Source organism: Hydra vulgaris, chromosome 15, assembly GCF_038396675.1.
Source record: "Hydra vulgaris chromosome 15, alternate assembly HydraT2T_AEP".
NCBI classification, from domain to species: Eukaryota; Metazoa; Cnidaria; class Hydrozoa; order Anthoathecata; family Hydridae; genus Hydra; species Hydra vulgaris.
The window spans coordinates 6,458,859-6,477,031 of record NC_088934.1 but is presented as its reverse complement, the minus strand read 5'-3'; the positions used below and the strand labels follow the sequence as shown (position 1 = coordinate 6,477,031).

At 26.7% G+C, this 18,173-nt stretch overlaps 2 protein-coding genes across 2 annotated transcripts; one reads left to right on the top strand and one right to left on the bottom strand.

The window, feature by feature from the left end:
* The first annotated feature begins 201 nt into the window (after positions 1-201).
* LOC136092414 (copine-8-like) lies at positions 202-2,471 on the top strand. The gene is given in 2 exon segments (XM_065820632.1): positions 202-1,178; positions 1,180-2,471. Coding segments are annotated over 2 exon segments (1,671 nt in total). The 5' UTR covers positions 202-389; the 3' UTR covers positions 2,062-2,471.
* A 7,137-nt stretch (positions 2,472-9,608) lies between these two features.
* Positions 9,609-16,854, bottom strand: LOC136091352 (uncharacterized). The gene is made up of 3 exons (XM_065818821.1): positions 16,631-16,854; positions 10,704-13,295; positions 9,609-10,052 (listed from the first exon to the last, which is right to left on the bottom strand). The coding sequence occupies exons 2-3, from the start codon at positions 13,288-13,290 to the stop codon at positions 9,967-9,969; spliced, it is 2,673 nt and encodes an 890-aa protein (XP_065674893.1). The 5' UTR covers positions 13,291-13,295; positions 16,631-16,854; the 3' UTR covers positions 9,609-9,966.
* Between the last annotated feature and the right edge of the window lie 1,319 nt (positions 16,855-18,173).

Here is an 18,173-nt window from a genome sequence, read left to right as displayed (position 1 = left end):
GTTCGGTCAACACTGTTCAATGATGTACAAAAAAAATCACTTATAAATAATCACTACAGATAATCTGTGAAATAAAGGAATAATCTGTTTGCAATATCACTTAGCAATAAACGCCGTTAAAAAGTTTGTGTGCACTGTCACGCTTCATTTACGCTCTATTTTTGTGTCAAAAGGTTAAACAATAGATTTTACGGAGTTTCCAAACCAATTAAATCTATAAACTATGGTGCGAGGAAAAGTGTTTCTTCATCGTTGAGCTAATTCCCTTTAGGATTTAAAAGAATGATTATCGCACTAATTGGATCAAATACGAGGAATAATGGGTTCTGAGAAAATATTTTGATTCATTTCGTAATATTGCTTTTTTATGCTCGTATAACTTAGGGAATATGAATTATGCAAGCCAAAAATTGATTTCCAAAGTTGTAATACATGTTTCATGTGCAAACCTGCCAAATAAAGACTTATTTTCTAAATCTGACCCATTTGTCGTCCTTTTTTTGGAAACTAGACAAGCATGTGGCGTTAAAAGCTGGGTTGAGTGTGGTCGCACAGAAATTGTTAATAATAATCTGAATCCAGAATTTTTTACACCTTTTACCTTGGATTATAATTTTGAGGAATATCAATTACTTAAATTCGAAGTTTATGACAGTGATTCTTTGTCAAAAACATTAGGTTCCCATGATTTTCTTGGAATGCTTCAGGTATCTTTGGGAAGTATTGTTGGAGAATACAAAGGCAATGTAACAAAACAACTTCTTTTAAGAAACGGATCTCTATTAAAAAGTACAATTACTTTTTTTGTTGAGCAATTAAATGATTGTAAGGAAATAATCGAGTTTATGTTTTGTGGACACAATCTTGACAAAAAGGACTTCTTTGGATTATCAGACCCTTTTTTAATATTTTATAAACAATCTATTGATGGAAACAGCAGCTATACTTCAATTCATAAAACAGATGTAGTTTATAAAACACTTAATCCTGTCTGGAAAGAATTTAATATATCTGTTTTTACTCTCTGTAACAATGATTATCATCTACCAATCCTTGTAAAGTGCTTTGACTGGAATAAAAATGGTACACAGGATTTTATTGGAGAGACACAAATAACTCTTGATGAAATTCTTAACAAAAACAAAACTGTTTTTGAGTTAATTAATCCCAAAAAAAAAAAAAAAAAAAAATTCTGGCATTTTAGAAGTTTTGAAAGCAAATCTAAAAAAGATTCATTCGTTTTTAGACTACATAGTTGGTGGATTAGAATTGTGTTTTTATGTTGCCATTGATTTTACAGCATCTAATGGAGATCCTTCTTATCCCAATTCGTTGCATTATCGCCACCCGCAGTTATTAAATCAGTATGCACAAGTTTTGACAAGTGTTGGTCGAATTTGCGAAAATTATGATTCAGATAAATTAATTCCAGCATATGGCTTTGGTGCAAGAATAAATAATCAGGTTTATCACAGTTTCTTTTTAAATAAAAGTAGCAGTCCATTTTGTTATGGTATCAACGGTGTTTTAGATGCTTACTATTCTGTTTTGCAAGACGTAGAACTATATGGACCAACAAATTTTACTCCTGTTATTAATTGTGTTGCCCAGTTTGCTGCATCACAACCAGCATCAGAAAAATACCATGTGTTGCTTATTATCACTGATGGGATTATATCTGACATGAATCAAACAAAAGAAGCTATTATTAATGCTTCTAAGTTACCAATGTCAATTATTATTGTTGGTGTGGGAAATGCTGATTTTGATGCAATGAATGAGTTAGATTGTGACAATAGTAAACTATCTTTTAATGGGAAAATAGCAGAACAAGATATTGTTCAGTTTGTACCGTTTCACAAATTTTCTGGTGAGTTTTCTGGAGAGAAGTTATCTAGCGAAGTACTTAAAGAGTTACCTGGACAATTAGTAAATTTTATGGCAAGAAAAGGGATAACTCCGAATCCTCATAAAGCATCTGCCCCATTCCAAGAATCTGTTGCATCTCAATGTGTACAATCTCCTTCAAATCTACCTTATCCACATATACCTCTTAGTTGATTGTTTTTTGGTTATAGTTATTAACAATATTGTTTGTTCATTGGTTGTCAATAAGTTCAATAAATATTTCTTATTGTTCTTAAACTTTCCCTCCCTGCTAGCTCTTTTTTCTTTTTCTTTTTTTAAATTCTGTTTTGAAATTTTAATTCTTTTATCTCTTAAACGTTAAAAAAATGTTTCTTGTTTAGTTCTTATATAAAATATTTTGGTTAAACAAGTATGTAAGCACACACACACACACACTTTTATTGATTTAAATTGACTTAAGTCTATAAATAGGGATTTAAAGACTCTTTTTTTTTTTTATTTTTTTTTTTATTTCTATGCAAATTTTGAGAATAATTTACATCCTTATAGTTGTTTTAAAAGTTATTAATTTAATATTAAATAGATTTCTTTTTTTAATAAAATATTTTTGTATTAATAATTATACAAATATTATATTTTAACCAATATATTTATATATTATATGTCATATTCAAATTAGTCTAAAGATTCAATATGTTAAAACAATTCCAAACAACTCTAACTTATAAAGCAAAACCATTATCACCTTTAAAGTTATGATTTTGAAAAAGATAAGTTCTTAAGCAATCTAACAATCGGGTCATGTTATGCAGAAAGCCAACCCACTCTTACTTGGTTTTAGGATATATTAGTTAGAAATTTATTTTGATTGTTTCTGCATTTGTAATAAAATCTTTAATAAAGTTGTTTCACAATACAACAACAACAACAAGCTATTTATTTTCCGTAAACAATTTTTACAATAGTTTTGATAATAATAATAACAATAATAATAGTAATAATAATAATATATTATAATAATATAAGATAAAAAAAAATATAAAAAATTATAGTAATAGTAATAATAAGTATGTTTACAATAATTAAAATGAAAAAAATAATAATAATAACTAATATTATAATGGTAGTTATGAGCATAAAATTATTTATAATAATAAGTTAATGATTTATTTAGGATGGTGTCACTCATACCAAATCTGATCAAAGGAGTGACACCATTTTTTAAACATAATATAAGTAATAATAAGCAAAGACATGCATTGAAACATATGGACCATAAACACATAGAATAAATAACATAAAACATACATAAAAACAAACATGTAGAAATCATAATTTGGTGGTTTTAAGAATAAAAAAAAGAAAAAATAAACAAAAAGTACTGATAATAATTGTAGTAATAACGTAATAAGTAATAAAAGAAAATCAAAAGAATATTTTAATCGTAAGGATAATATGTCTAAAAGTTAGAATATAAAGTTTTTCAGAATTTTTTTAAATTGATATTGTTAAAGATGAAGTAAAGGTATTTTAGGATATAGTTTTTCGGACTCTATTAAAATGCATGCAAGGCTCCTGTTCCATTCACAGACGCACTGATAAACAATAGAACTTTTACTATACTTCTGGGTTTTAAAAGATGACTCTTAGTTTTCCATTGTGTATATTTCTAGTAGAGTAGGAATGTAATAGTCTACTTTCTGTGAACAAGTTTGTGATAGTAGATAGTAAGTTTTTATTTAAGGAGTCAAAAAGAAGATTAGCATACTTTACTAGCGCTGGAAATGTTGGAATGAAAAGTTTTCAAAGGACTTCGATGGTACCTGATTTAATTGGTTGAAAGTTTATTATTCTAATGGATTGACGCTGAGATGGTAGCAACTTGTTAATGCGATAGTTTCCAACTTGACAACAATATTTAAGATGAGATGAGAATAATGCATAGTAAACATTCTTTAGTGTAACTTTATCGACATAATGACGAATTATCGAAAGCATACCGTTTAGCTCGAGTTTCTTGCTTAGTTCATTAATATAAAAGTTCCATGATAGATTGCAATCAATTAATACACCAAGATATTTATTATATCTTGAAGGATATAGCCGTTTATTATTATTATTATTTTTTAATTAGGTGCCCCAAGAAGCCTTTACGGTCTTATCACAGAGCACCGCGAATGAGCATTTAATTGGAAGTTCACGCCTCCTTCCAAACCGATGTCGCAAAACTTGCTCAGAAGTGGGTTTGAACAGATCCTTTGTTTCTGAGACAAGTGCGCTACCACTGCGCCACGGCTGCACAATTATTAATTTTGATTTCAACATTTTTAAAGAAATAGTTTTTTCTCGGAGATGAAAAAATAATTAGTTCAGTTTTTTCGGTGTTGAGTCATAAGGTTAGCATTTAACAAGTGAACTATTCCTTTTAGATCCGAATTAACATTTTTACATAAAAAATGATACGATTTGTTGGTGCGCAAGAGATTTGTATCATCAGCAAACAGATGAACTGAAGAGAAGTGAACAGATTTGATTAGGTCGTTAACGTAGATTAAAAATAAAAGAGGACCTTGAACAGAACCTTGAGGAACACCACACGAAACTGATTTATTACAAGAATTGAAACCATTAATACTTACAAATTGTTTTTGATCTGAAAGATAAGATCGAAACCAGTCATTTGCAATACCGCAAATTCCATAATGATTTAATTTAGAAATCAAAATGCTATGGTCATCGGTATCGATAAAAACACCACAAACGAAATAATCAGTAACAAGAGCTTTCCTAATTTTTTGCATTATACTTATTAATCGATAACTAAGTTAAAAATCATTTAAACAAATAAATGAGTTTAGAAAAGATTACACTCTTGATACATAAGTTTCTCAAGAAGCTTACTTATGTTAGATAAAAGAGAAATAGGTCTGTAATTAGTGCATGAAAGTTTAGAGCCATTTTCAAATATTGAAATAACGCGAGATAATTTCAAAATATCAGGAAATGTTCCATTTATAAATGAGGTATTAAATAGTTTAGAAAGAATATGTAAATTTGGATGTTTAAGATACTTTTGATAGTTAATGTAAGACGAATGAATATTGGATTTGAGTTTATGAATAACATTTGTAAAAAAAAGTGTTAAATGATTCAGAGATTAGAGTTGGATCAGTTATATATATTTCATTTTCTTGCAAATAGTTGGGAGATGATTTATTAAAATTTTATTTTTGATAATAACCGAGGAACAACTTTGAAAAATCTTAATAAAACCTCAAATTAAGTTGTTTCTAAATAATTGTGGAACAACTTTATTTAACATTTTATTACAAATGCAGAATTTTGAAACAATCAAAATAAGTTTTAACTAATTTATCTTAAAACCAAGTATGAGTGGGATGGTAACTTTCTGCATAACGTAGCCCAATTAAAATTTGCAGCCGTGAAAATAGATGCTTTGACAGGATTATATGCTATCTGGAACTTAAGCAAAACAATAACCATGATTTAATTGTTTGACGGTTTTTATTTAAATTTAAAGCAGGTGTAAAACTCTTCTTTTATCTATGTTATAGTAAAACCTATACACATGATAGATAAAAGGTAAAAATTTCACTTATCTACAACAGATATTTATGGTATCTCACAATAATATATTATACATGTTATATGAGTATGGTGGGATTATATAATATGCATTGAGTATGTTTTTTTTTTTTTTAATTATATATTTCGTCGTTAATAGTATTTACAATAACAATGTTCATGAATAAAAAACAATATATGACAGGGGCAAAAAGAAGACTATAGTTGCCTTATCACTAAGCCCCGTAATAAATATACCGTAAATTACAATACTAATAAAAACCGTAAAAGTTACATTTGCTATAAATTATTTTTTTTTATTAACGCTTAAGTTTACTTTACTTACTAAAAAGACCAACAATAAAGAAGAAAAAACAAACAAACAAAACACAAACAAAAAAAAAAGACAAAAAAAATAAATAAACAGAAACAAGACTAGAGACAAGATTATTTATCATATTTATGTATTAGAATAGACAATCTTAGTAATAAACAATTATTAATACTAAATCATTAATAATAGTACTCTCATTTTAAACGCTTCAGAAGAAATTTAGTTCATTGTCGTTTAGTAAAAGATTTTGCTTAAGTTTAGTTTTAAATTGATTAAGCGAAGAAAGTGGTTTAAGATCATTATTTAAAAGTGTATTCCAGAGTTTAGGTCCTCGGTTTGTGATTGAGTATTTAGTGGCAGAATAGTAGGTTTTGGATTGAGTATAGTTATTATTTGAAAATCTTGTGCTGTATATGTGATTTATTTTTTTAAATAAATATATCTATTTATAGATTATTTTTTTAAATAAATAAATATAAAATATATAAATATATTTTAAATAAATGTTATCTATGCGCAATATTAAAATTCAAAATATGCTAACAGTTTCTGAACATATTTAGGAGTGAATCGTTGATCCCATAGCAGTGGACTAGAGCCATACTTAAAAAATATAAAAACTTTGTTTTATAATTAAAATCATCTCAAAATTGAATAACAAGTAAAGGTTCAATTTAGACATGTTTTGAAAAGGTTTCATGAATTAAAGAGATCAACAAAGTAATTAAAAAGTTAAAGAAGACAATTTACCGCTTGGCATTAGAAAAAATCGTTTAAATTAAAATTTAATTCAATAAGTCAAGATTTACCAACCTTGAAACTCTTTACTTATAAGAAATGATGTGAAAATCATTTCTTATAAATGAGATTAAAGTAACAAGTTATAAAATAAGGAAAAAATATATTCATATATTATGTGAATATATTTTTTCCTGAGCCTTAGAGGGGCCCACAAAAGGCTGTATTTAATATATCTCGAGATGAGATAATACAATTATTTATCACAATTCATATTTTCATTTGGTTTCGTCAGCAAGAGATAAATAAAGTTTTGTCAAGTTTTTCAACTTACTTTTTAGTTTTTATGAAGCACGTACTTTGTAATTAAAGCCTTATATAAACCTATTATTTTTTCTGAATGATATAAATAAACACAGTTTAACACAATTAAATTTCTCTTTAATCTATTGCCATATAAATTATGCAAATATTGCCTAGGGTAATACCAATAAAGCTAAACTGCTATATTTTTATCGTCAGAAGGAGCATGTTGCTCGTCTTATAAATTATAAAGATCGATTTGCTCATGCCAAACCATTATTATTTCAAATCAAATTTCTTAATATTTATCAGTTGAATATTTTTAATATACTTTGTTTTATGCACAAATGTAAAACCAACACATCTCCTGTTTCTTTTCATAATCTATATACCTTAAAAGATAAAAATAAATACCACTTAAGAAATGATAATCTAATTCGGCAACCTTTTTCTCTAACTAATTTTGGAAAGTCATGTATTTCATTTCCAGGAGCTTTTCTTTGTAACAAAATAGTTTTAAAAAAATTTTGATTTTTGCACATGAATGGAAATATCTTACATTCAAGAAAAAACTAAAAGAAATTATTTTTTCTTTTGAAGACAAGTTTTTATATTTTTAAATTCTTCTAAAAATGAATATGAATACATACGATAATATATAACTGTATATCTGATCTACATCTTATGTGTTTATGAAAACAGTACTTTTTAAAATATTATTGTACTTATATATTAAAGTATCAAGACTTTCTTTATACCAATTTTACTTATATATTCTTACGAAATTTATGCTCTCGCTAATTTATAATCTCACGACCTTGTTTTGTTTTTTTAATTTTATATTCCATGTTAATATACTGTACTTAATATTTACTGTACTTCTCGATGATAAGAACTGAAGCTCTTCTGCAAGTCTTCGCGTTCTTATTTTTGTTTTTATTTTTATAACAGTTTTATTATATTTTATTGTATAACGATTTATATTTAAACTATCTCATTGTATAAATTTATTGAATATTTAAGAAAAGAACAAAAAAAAAAAAAAATTATACCATATAATTCATAGCAATTGAGAACACTAACAAGAAAATTTGATTTGGGCCACGTGTATCATTAAATGGTAGCCACACTCAATTCATAGGGTGACGTAAATATAGGCCATGTCTGTTTATGGTACTTTTACCACATAAGTGGTAGCAGCATAATATTTATACTACTTAGTATAAGTATTTTATCCACATGTGGCATCGGGTAGTATTTTTACATAAATGTTTAGTTTTTCAAACAGTTTAAATGGTTGACATGATTGAATTGCATTAAGTTCAATATTTTGTAAATAAGCTTTTTAAATTACTACCATTATGGAAAGTTCAATCAGATCATGGTTTTTTTAAGATGTAAACCAGATGCGCGGAGTCGTAAAAAAAAAAGTACCGACTCCGACTTCAATCGTTGAAATTTTCAGAGTACGACTCCAACTCCGACTCCAACTCCAACTCCGACTCCAAAATAAAATTTTTGACAAATTCTTTGATTTCTTTTAAAAAATTACGCAATAATTAAAATTTTTATTTTTTTGCCAAATATATGAAAAGTTCTTTAAATATTTTGTACATGCGCGTGCAATACCAAGAAGTTTTACTATTAGAGTCGCAGTCGCGATTTTTTTTAGCGACTCCGACTTCCACTCCATTAAAAATGTCACGACTACACAGCTCCTTTATTATATTAATTTTATTACTAAAAATTTACTCAGGCAAAGTAAGATTAAATTTATGAAAGTCTGTTAAAGTTAATTTAGTACGCAACTAAAATCATCTTTATCGTCATCAATAATAGCTGAAATCGCTTTATCAAGACTAGCATAAGGTACAAATTTATTACATCATATGATATCTGAATTTTATTTTCTACAATAACCCATCCTTTTGCTTCTAATGAATTTTTTACTCTGCGCTTAATATCCCTCAGTTCATTGGATTTTGTTGAGTGTAAGCTGTAAACGCTAAACAAGATGTCGCAGCATATTATGCAGAGGTGTATCAACAACATTTTTATTGTAAAAATAAGGAACTTTATTTTGGTTTCAATTTTAATGTCTCCTTATATAAATATGAGAAAAAAATTTTTTAAAAGAAATTAAAAAAAAAAAAACTTGTATAGAAAATACTCCTCAAACTTTTATTAAAATAATTTTCAACAAGAAAATTATTTTAATAAAAGTTTGAGGAATATTTTCTAATTTTTCACCTACATGTCATATCGAAGTAACACTAATTAAACAGTTTAAATGAGTCTTTAAGTTGCGCACGCAATCAAATGGAACTTCAATCAAGTTGCAAATGAAATACGTGATCTTAAGAAACTCTCAAGAAACTTTATGTACATGATAGGGAAAATAAGACCCTTAAAATGAGAAACTTTCTGTGCTAGCCAATTTAATTGTTTCTTTTAAAATAAACAAGTGTATTACAAATTCTTTTCTATCCGGGGCTGTAAACAAAATAAAACTTCTGTTACCTAACAGCGCTTTACGGCAAAATATTCTAAAGTTAGCTACTGAGCTACATTCCAGCATTGTCGAAACTCATTAAGAGAGGCAACTTTTTTGAATAAAGAAACCAAGAAAAAAGTAGTTGATTTTTATGATGATGTAAGTTGCATGGCTTGAATAAAAGGTTTTAAACTTTTCATCTTACAAAATAAATAAATTATGGTTTCAAACTAAATTTTTACAATTTATCATTATTTTTTCAGATTACTACAACCAATACCGAAATTGAAGTGAAGAAATATATTCTGCAAAACAAATGAGAGATGAAAATTATCAAGTTATGAAACATATTACCTAAATAAATTAATACTTATTATAAACATAAACATAGTATAATAATAAATATAACATATATAAGTATAAACATACGTAATCAGCAATGATGGTTACGTTTATACAAATACATTAATTAAACTAATTAATAGTATAAATATAAGTTGCACATTCTAACATCCAGTTATCCATCTAACAATTCGCATTCTTTATGCTGCCTTTTTAACTCGACTTCTTCTGACTTTCACTCTAACTTATTTTGTTCTTTCTTAAATTCACTTACTCTTGGTCAGCGAAGCGGGCAATGATGCTATTTAGTAAGCTGAACTCGTCTTTGCGGGCCTTGGTGTGAGGCCTCTATATGGAAATTAGTTCGAGGATAAACCACAATACCACCTAAATAAGTACATTCTTTAACATAAATACTTAAATACCTTTTTGTTTTGATTGTTAATAAGCTATTTTCCGTTAGTAACATTTATTTCTGCACCGTAAGTAACGGTAACTAGTTTCACTTCTGATATATTAATAAGAAGCTTATACAATCATTTTTGATACATTTTATGTTCAACGAGAACTACTTGATTTAGTAATAGAAGCTAGTTTATGTTGGTTAAATAATTGGCTTGAAAAAATCAAATAAAAACAACAGGTTTATAATTATACATAGCGTAATACAGTGGAACAATTAATTGATTTCGGGATGATTCATACTTAAAAGAACAATCCAATCTTTAGAAATAAAAAGTAAGAATAATTTAAAAAAACTACAGCTTTTTTTAATGCAAGGTGAACTTATAATAAAAAAAGTAATGGTTTTTATAAAAGTTGAAAACAAGATAAAACATATAATAGAAAGAAATCTTTTCCAGTAATAGGATTGGTTCCTACAAACTCAGTCGTTGTAGTTAATTCATTTACAAATGCACTTATTTAAAGATTATTTAATTTATAAAAACCATTACTTTTTTTATTATAAGCTGTAGTTTTTTTAAATTATTCTATCGTTTTGGTCATGGTAGAAAAAGTTAGTACTTTGATTTGTACCTATTAACAATAAAACAGTTTTTATCACCATCATGTCAATAACATTTTGATAGCCATCATAGTCACTAGTAATTTTGCCACTGCTAACAATTGTTAAATCACCTTCAAATGATGCATCTAGCTTTTCATAATTAAAATCATAAAAACTGCAATATTTTTCTTTAAGAAGATTGACCCTTGGTAGAAAAAACGATTTTACGTTATCTTGTGCAAGTGAAACATAAAGGCGTTTAAATATTCTTACAGTCCATTCAACAATGCTAATTGAGTTTAAATCAACATCGCTGGATTCATATAATAATTTTAATTCATAAAATAAAGTGTTTTTTAAAATGTATGACGTAATATTAGTTTGGTGTATTATGGGAAAATTGTTTTCTTTGAACAAAAAATTTGGAAAATTTTCATGAAGAATGAGTGTCTTGCAAAGGGTGTATCCAATACGAGCATTTGATGGAATTTTATCAAAAATATTAGTTTCTAACAGAGAAAACGATATTCTAAGAGCACCACCGTATTTTCTTCCTATCCACAAAGCTTTTTTAAAAGTAACCATTAACTTTGGCAATTTTTTTTTATCATCTAATAAAAATGACAAGTTTTTTAATCGAGATATTAATTGCCTAATTGGTATAACAGGTACAATATCGATATTAACCTGTAAATCTTTGTGATGTCGACCTGTGTACCTCAAAAGTATATTAAAAGAGGCGCCGCTTTTACATAAATAGTTTGCACTGAGATTATAAAGATTTGCTGTTGAATCTTTGTATAGGTTAGGTTTTCCTAATACACTTGTAAATACACTGGTTATCCTTTTTTCCACCGTTTCTATGCTTATAAAACTATCGGATCGAAAAAAGTATTTGAAACTTGTTTTATTGTCAAAGTACTTCTTTTCGCTTTTGAAACGCATATGTATAAGTCCTGAGCTAGAAGTTTCTACTACTTCACACACTTCACCAAGTGACTCAAATATAAGCAAGTAATCAAATTCATTTGGAAGTCCGCATTTAGTATTTTCACTGACACTTCCAGATATTTTTGGAATGCATGTTAAAAATGGATCTTCTTTTGATACAAAGTTGCAAAGTTTTGCCATAAAAGATTGGATTGTGTCATACACCTCTTTTTCGGCTTTATTTAAAAACATTGACCCAATACTGTTTTGAAAAATTATTTTCTCTAAAATATCATTTTTTTTATTATGTTGAACAAAGTATTCTGGTTTAATATCTTCCTCGCTCGAAACAATTAATGCTCTAGATATTTGATTGTCTGCATCAACAACTTCAGTTAAAGGTGCGTTGTCTGTAAGTTTTAAATAAGTATCAAAAAGTTCACACTTATAGTTTTGTTGTAGAGTTTCATAAAATGTTTGCTCGTTATTATTTAGTTCATTTTCTAAAACACCTGCTTTAATTAAATATTCTATTATATTGAACGACTGACTATATGCAGCATAATGAAGTACTGTCGATCCATAAATGTCTTTTTCATTAATATTAGCTCCATATTTAATGAGAATTTTAGCTGCATCAATGTTATTTACAGAAGCAGCTAAATGCAGCGGCGATATATTTAGTTTGTCAACAATCTGTGGTTTTGCGCCTTTTATTAATATTTGTTCTATAATATTGATAGGTATGCTTTCGATCCAAGCTAACTTATGCAAAATAGTTTCTCCTTTTTCGTCAGCAAAATTTATGTTTTCTCCATCATCAATTAGATTAATTACATTTTTTATCATTTCAACATCTTTTTTTATATCAAGTTCGCATAAATTTGAATCTTCTATTATTTCGTCACTATTACTAAGTCCCTCTATAAATAGCATAAGAAGTGATTTTCCGTCATTAGTTTTATGCTTCAGATTGCATCCCTTAGAAATAAACATCTCTAAAAATTTTATGACTTCTCCTTTATTATTTACTTCATATGGACTATTTTTCAGAAATATACATATTGGAGAGTGACCAATAAAATCTATTTTATTGATGTTATGATCTGTGCATAATAGTCTAACTATATTTATGTTACCATTCATGCATGCTAAAAAAAGCGGGGTGTAACCTTCTTTTGTTACCGCATTTAAATTTGCACCCGAGTTTAAAAGAATTTGAATAAAATTAGGTTCTATGTCTAAAATACTTGCAGCAAAATGTAAAGCTGTCATTCCTTGTTTGTCTACTGCGTTAATATTGCTTCCTAACTGAATTAATTTTTGAATTACTTCATTGTTTTTTCTTTTAATGGCAGTCATTAGTGGTGTTCTTCCTTCATCATTTAAATAGTTTATTAAGGCACCTTTTCTATAAAGTTGTTCAATTACAGCTACGTCAGAAGCAACATGAAGAGGAGTATTACCACCTTTACATGTGACGTTAATCCATGCATGCCATGATGTAACTAATAAATCACATATCTTAACCTGACTTCCAGCTACAGCTGCATGAAGCAGATAATGACCCCTTGAATCACAACTGTTAGGAGATACACCAGCAAGCAATGCATTATACACCAAATCATAATTGCCATTATATGCCTCATACACTAATTGATCAATTTCATAGTTATGATTCGACATATTACCTAAATGATGTTTGTAATTATACTATATTAATATTATAATTAATTTTATTTACCATTAAAATTTTTATTATTATTATTAATATTACTATTATATAATACAGTATCGGACAAAAACGGAGCGATAAAATTATAATCAACACTTTAAACAAATTGTTAAACCAGGATTAAAAATAAATGAACAAATGTCTTTTTCAATTGATATTTATATAATGAGTATAATTTTAAACGTGCAAATAAAAATAATATAAAACTAAAAGATATATTCATTTTGCAGAGCGACAAAAAGGAAGCAACTAAATATATATGTTTTAATTCTCCTATCCAAACAAAAGAAAAAATTAAAAAACGAACATTTTGTCCAATGCCCTTTATTTTCAATAACTACCTTGCATCTTTTCGGCATAGATGAAATGAGATTGTCAATTACAGTGACGTCTATTGATTTCTACATATTCACAGCTTCTTCAAACAACTCTGCCGTATTTGAAAATGTTTTGGACCTTACTTTCTTCTCAACTATTTTCCTCAGATTTTCTATGGGGTTGAGGTCTGGAAATTGGGATCTTTGTTTTGCTAAAAAATAAATCTCAGCAGTATGTTCCATTTCGCTAATGGTAATATTATGTCTTTCAGTATAGCTGCATACTAGTACTTATTCCTAATGCCTTCAATTCTATGAATTGGGTCCGTACCATGACCGGAGAATCAACTCCGAACCATTACACTTCCGCATCCATGCTTAACTGTTGGTAATACATATTTAAGATTGCGCCTTTCTTGTTTAGTTTGTCTTACATAAAGAATTCGATTACTTCCAAATATAGAAAACTTAGCTTTGTCACTGAAGAGAACTTTTCTTCAATCTCTTGCAGTCCAGCGTTCGTGACGTCTCGCAAATACTATTCTGGCCTCTACATTTTTCTTACTCAGTTTTTTGCTGGCCTGCTGGCAAATAAGTTAACCTCTGTAAGACGTCTCTGAATTGTACTGTTAGACACATTTACATTATCAAATTCTGCGTTAATTTTTGTAGAAGATTTAATAGGGTCAAATTATGACAGTCTCTTTATCCTTTTATCATCTCTTTTTGATGTTTTTCTCAGCCTGCCAGGATATTTTATATTAAATATTCCTTTTTTCTTAAAAATTGTTAATGTTTTCGAAACAACAGATTTTGAAACACTTAATCTGATTCCGATTTCACCTTGTTTTATTCCATTTTTATAGGCACTTATAATTCTTTCTTTAAATTCAGTTGTAATATTTTTACCCTAGGCCATGTTAACTCGATAAAGACAACATTTAAAATATATTTAAAAATTTAGTAAAGCATAATAGCATAAATATTTCATACGCTGCTTACTTTTTGTTGCTTGAAATCTTAAAAAAACCACTCATAAGTACGCTTACAAAAATTTGTTGAGATAAAATTTCATCAACACTCACTGGACTTGTGTAAAATGTTTTAAAATATGTTTTGTTGGCAATATAGTTGACGATATATTATTCATATTTATTTATATTATTCTTATTCATTTAATTTAACAAATTAAGAATATTGTTTCCTTTATGTCCGATACTGTATATTATAGAAGGTATAAAAATATATTTTAAATTAACATAATACATTATATATATATATATATATATATATATATATATATATATATATATATATATATATATATATATATATATATATATATATAAATTAGTAAAAAACACTTATCTAACTTTTTCTTCTACTTAAAGTTTCACCATTGCTGGATCATCAGGAAGAGTTCATCAGAAGAACTCTTCCTGATGATCCAGCAATAGTGAAACTTCAAGTAGAAGAAAAAGTTAGATAAGTGTTTTTTACTAATTTATTATTGCTCTGTTCTTTAAGAACGTTGAGCACTCTATTTGTAAAATACACTAACATAATTTACACATATATATATAAATATATATATATATATATATATATATATATATATATATATATATATATATATATATATATATATATATATATATATATGTATATATATATATGTATATATATATATGTATATATATATATATATGTATATATATATATATATATGTATATATATATATATATGTATATATATATATATATGTATATATATATATATATATATATATATATATATATTTTTTTTTTTTTTTTTTTTTTTTTCAAAAACAATTATGCTGGATCTAAAAATTTTGCGAATAAACAATTTTTAGGGATCCCTACTCAGGAATTACTTAGATATTTGGGCACCCAAAATATTTTCTTTAATTTAAAGTGCTAATATTACATTGTGGTCTGGGTAATATGAGCAAAAGTGCTCATATTATCCAGACCACAATGTAATATTAGCACTTTAAATTAGCTCAAAAAAATAACATTGATTAAGTAAAAAAAAAACCAACCTGACAATTAGAACTAATTTTTGGAATATAACAATTCGTTATTAACAAAACTTATCCTTAAAAGATCAAATTTTAAGCCATCTTTTGTTGAAACAATACTTCTATGTTTTCTGCAAAATGAAATTAAAAAAATAAGTTCGTTATTTTTTCAATTTTATTAACTTAAACCTTTGAACGATAAAAGTTCAAATTTTTTGAATTTAAATTACAGAAAAATATTTAGTATTGTTAAAATATTAAAATTTTTTACGATGTTTTGTTTTTATTCAAAAAGTAATTAAAACCACTGCTATTTTAGGACTTTAAACTAGGCAATTTTAATCAAAAACACTGAGTAGTTTGAGCATGCTCATATTACACAAAAATGGTATCTTTAAATAAAGTCAAAACTCAATGTTTCTATGCATTGTTTTTCAAACAAAAATGGAACGAGATTTATTTATGGGTGATGATAGAAATTTAACAACGCAAAAAAATTAAAAGCGTTTTAATTATGTGATAGCCTCTAATTACTGCATATAAATTTAGAAATCTTTAAGTATGCTCATATTACCAAGGTGCTCATATTACCCTAATCTACCATATATATATAAATTATATATATGTATATATATATATATATATATATATATATATATATATATATATATATATATATATATATATATATATATATATATATATATATATATATATATATATATATGTATATATATAAATTATTAATGTAATGTAATATATTAAATAATAATATATAAACTTTTCTTATATTGCTTTAATTATAATTAAATTATTTATATAATTTTATAATTATATAGTTATATAACTATATAATTATATACTTATATAGTTATATAATTATATATGTAATTATATAATTAATTATTAATAAATATAATTAAATATATTACTTTAATTATAAATCAATTGAAGTCAAAATTTGATTTTAATTTTTAAATATTCTACCACGTCCATAAAATCGTGACAAGTCCGGTCTTCTGTGAGCCAAGACCGGTCTTCTGCGAGCATTTTTTATGAAGTTAGTACTCAAATTAATTTTTATACATATCTTTGTTTTCAACACTTATAACACAATGTTTCTTCTAGTTTGTAAAAAAAAAGACAATTTTTTAATTAACATTGAAAAAAAAAGAAGCCACGCAAAAACAACAATTACACCAGAACACACTTTGATTTAATGTTTTTTATTATTCTATTGTTTTTTTTTTATATCATCTTCTTAGAATACTTATCAATTCTAAGAAAACTAGATCTATTTTAAGAGCATTTAAAAAAAAGTTTCCTAAAAAATGTGGAAACAATCTTATAATGTTTTTTTACACGATAAAGCTATGAAACCGAAACCGAATGAAATGTTTTTTCATAGCAGGGTGTACACACATTTTTATTTACTTCATAAATGGTTAATAGATATAAACCCCCAAAAAGTTTCAAAAAATCAAAAAAAGGTTGTAACTGTTTTGTATATTTTATTGTCTAAAAATTTATATTAGTATTAAAAAAATTTTTTAAGACTAAAAATATCGAGTTTAAATAGGGGAGACTGGGGCTAGTTGGCTCGGTTTTTACTCTATGAGTTCTGTAGCCCTAACAGTACATTTTTTTGAAAATATTAAAGTGTAGTCTTAAAGAGTATGAATTTGGGTAATTTATAAAATTTGAATTCATTTACAAAAACAAACTCTTGGGGTCTTTCCGGGCCCTCAAAAAAAAAATTGCGCCAACTTACCCCACCACGGGGTAAGTTGAAGCAAACTATAAAAATGATTATTAATGTACTATTAAATGGAAAATTAATAGAACTTTTTTTTACTATTAATTTTGGCAACAATTTTATACCAAAATTTAATGTTAATTCTAGATCGTACCAAATATTAGTCTGTATAACAGCCAAAACAGTAGCCCACTTTTTATCTGTGAAAAAAGCCTAAAGAAATTTTTTTTTTTTTTTTTGTAAAAAATAAATTTTTTCAATATTGTTAAAAATTGAAAAAAAAAAAATTAATTTTATAAAAATATATAATTTTTTCCATAGTAAATGCAATGAGCCAACTTACTCCGTGAAAATTTTGCCAACTTACCCCGAAAACCTTTTTTTCAATCAACAGTCTATAGATCCTGAAAAACGGCAACTTTGAAAAAAAAGTCTGACTGGATATAGTAAACCAATTGTGACTTTGCAATAATTTTTTTTTATACAACTTACTATTTTTTTTGTAAAGTAAAAAGGAAGCGATGTTCCAAAAGTTACGTTTTTGTCCAAAAAATGCATAAATCATAATATCTCCCATGCTCATGCGCGAATCCTGGCAATACTATTGTTAATGATGAAATGGTCAATTAGGAAGGTTCTGTGTAGTTTTTGTCACTTTCTGTTGAAAGGCTCTGAAGATAAGGGCAGTTCGTCAACTTACCCCTGCGGCCAACTAACCC

Bases quoted from the DNA above. Each gene is read 5' to 3' on its own strand.
- LOC136091352 (XM_065818821.1), bottom strand. From the start codon at position 13,290: ATGTCGAATCATAACTATGAAATTGATCAATTAGTGTATGAGGCATAT. The intron at 10,053-10,703 runs GTACAAATCAAA...GTACTTATTTAG, and splicing joins AACTGTTTTATTGTTAATAG to GTGGTATTGTGGTTTATCCT.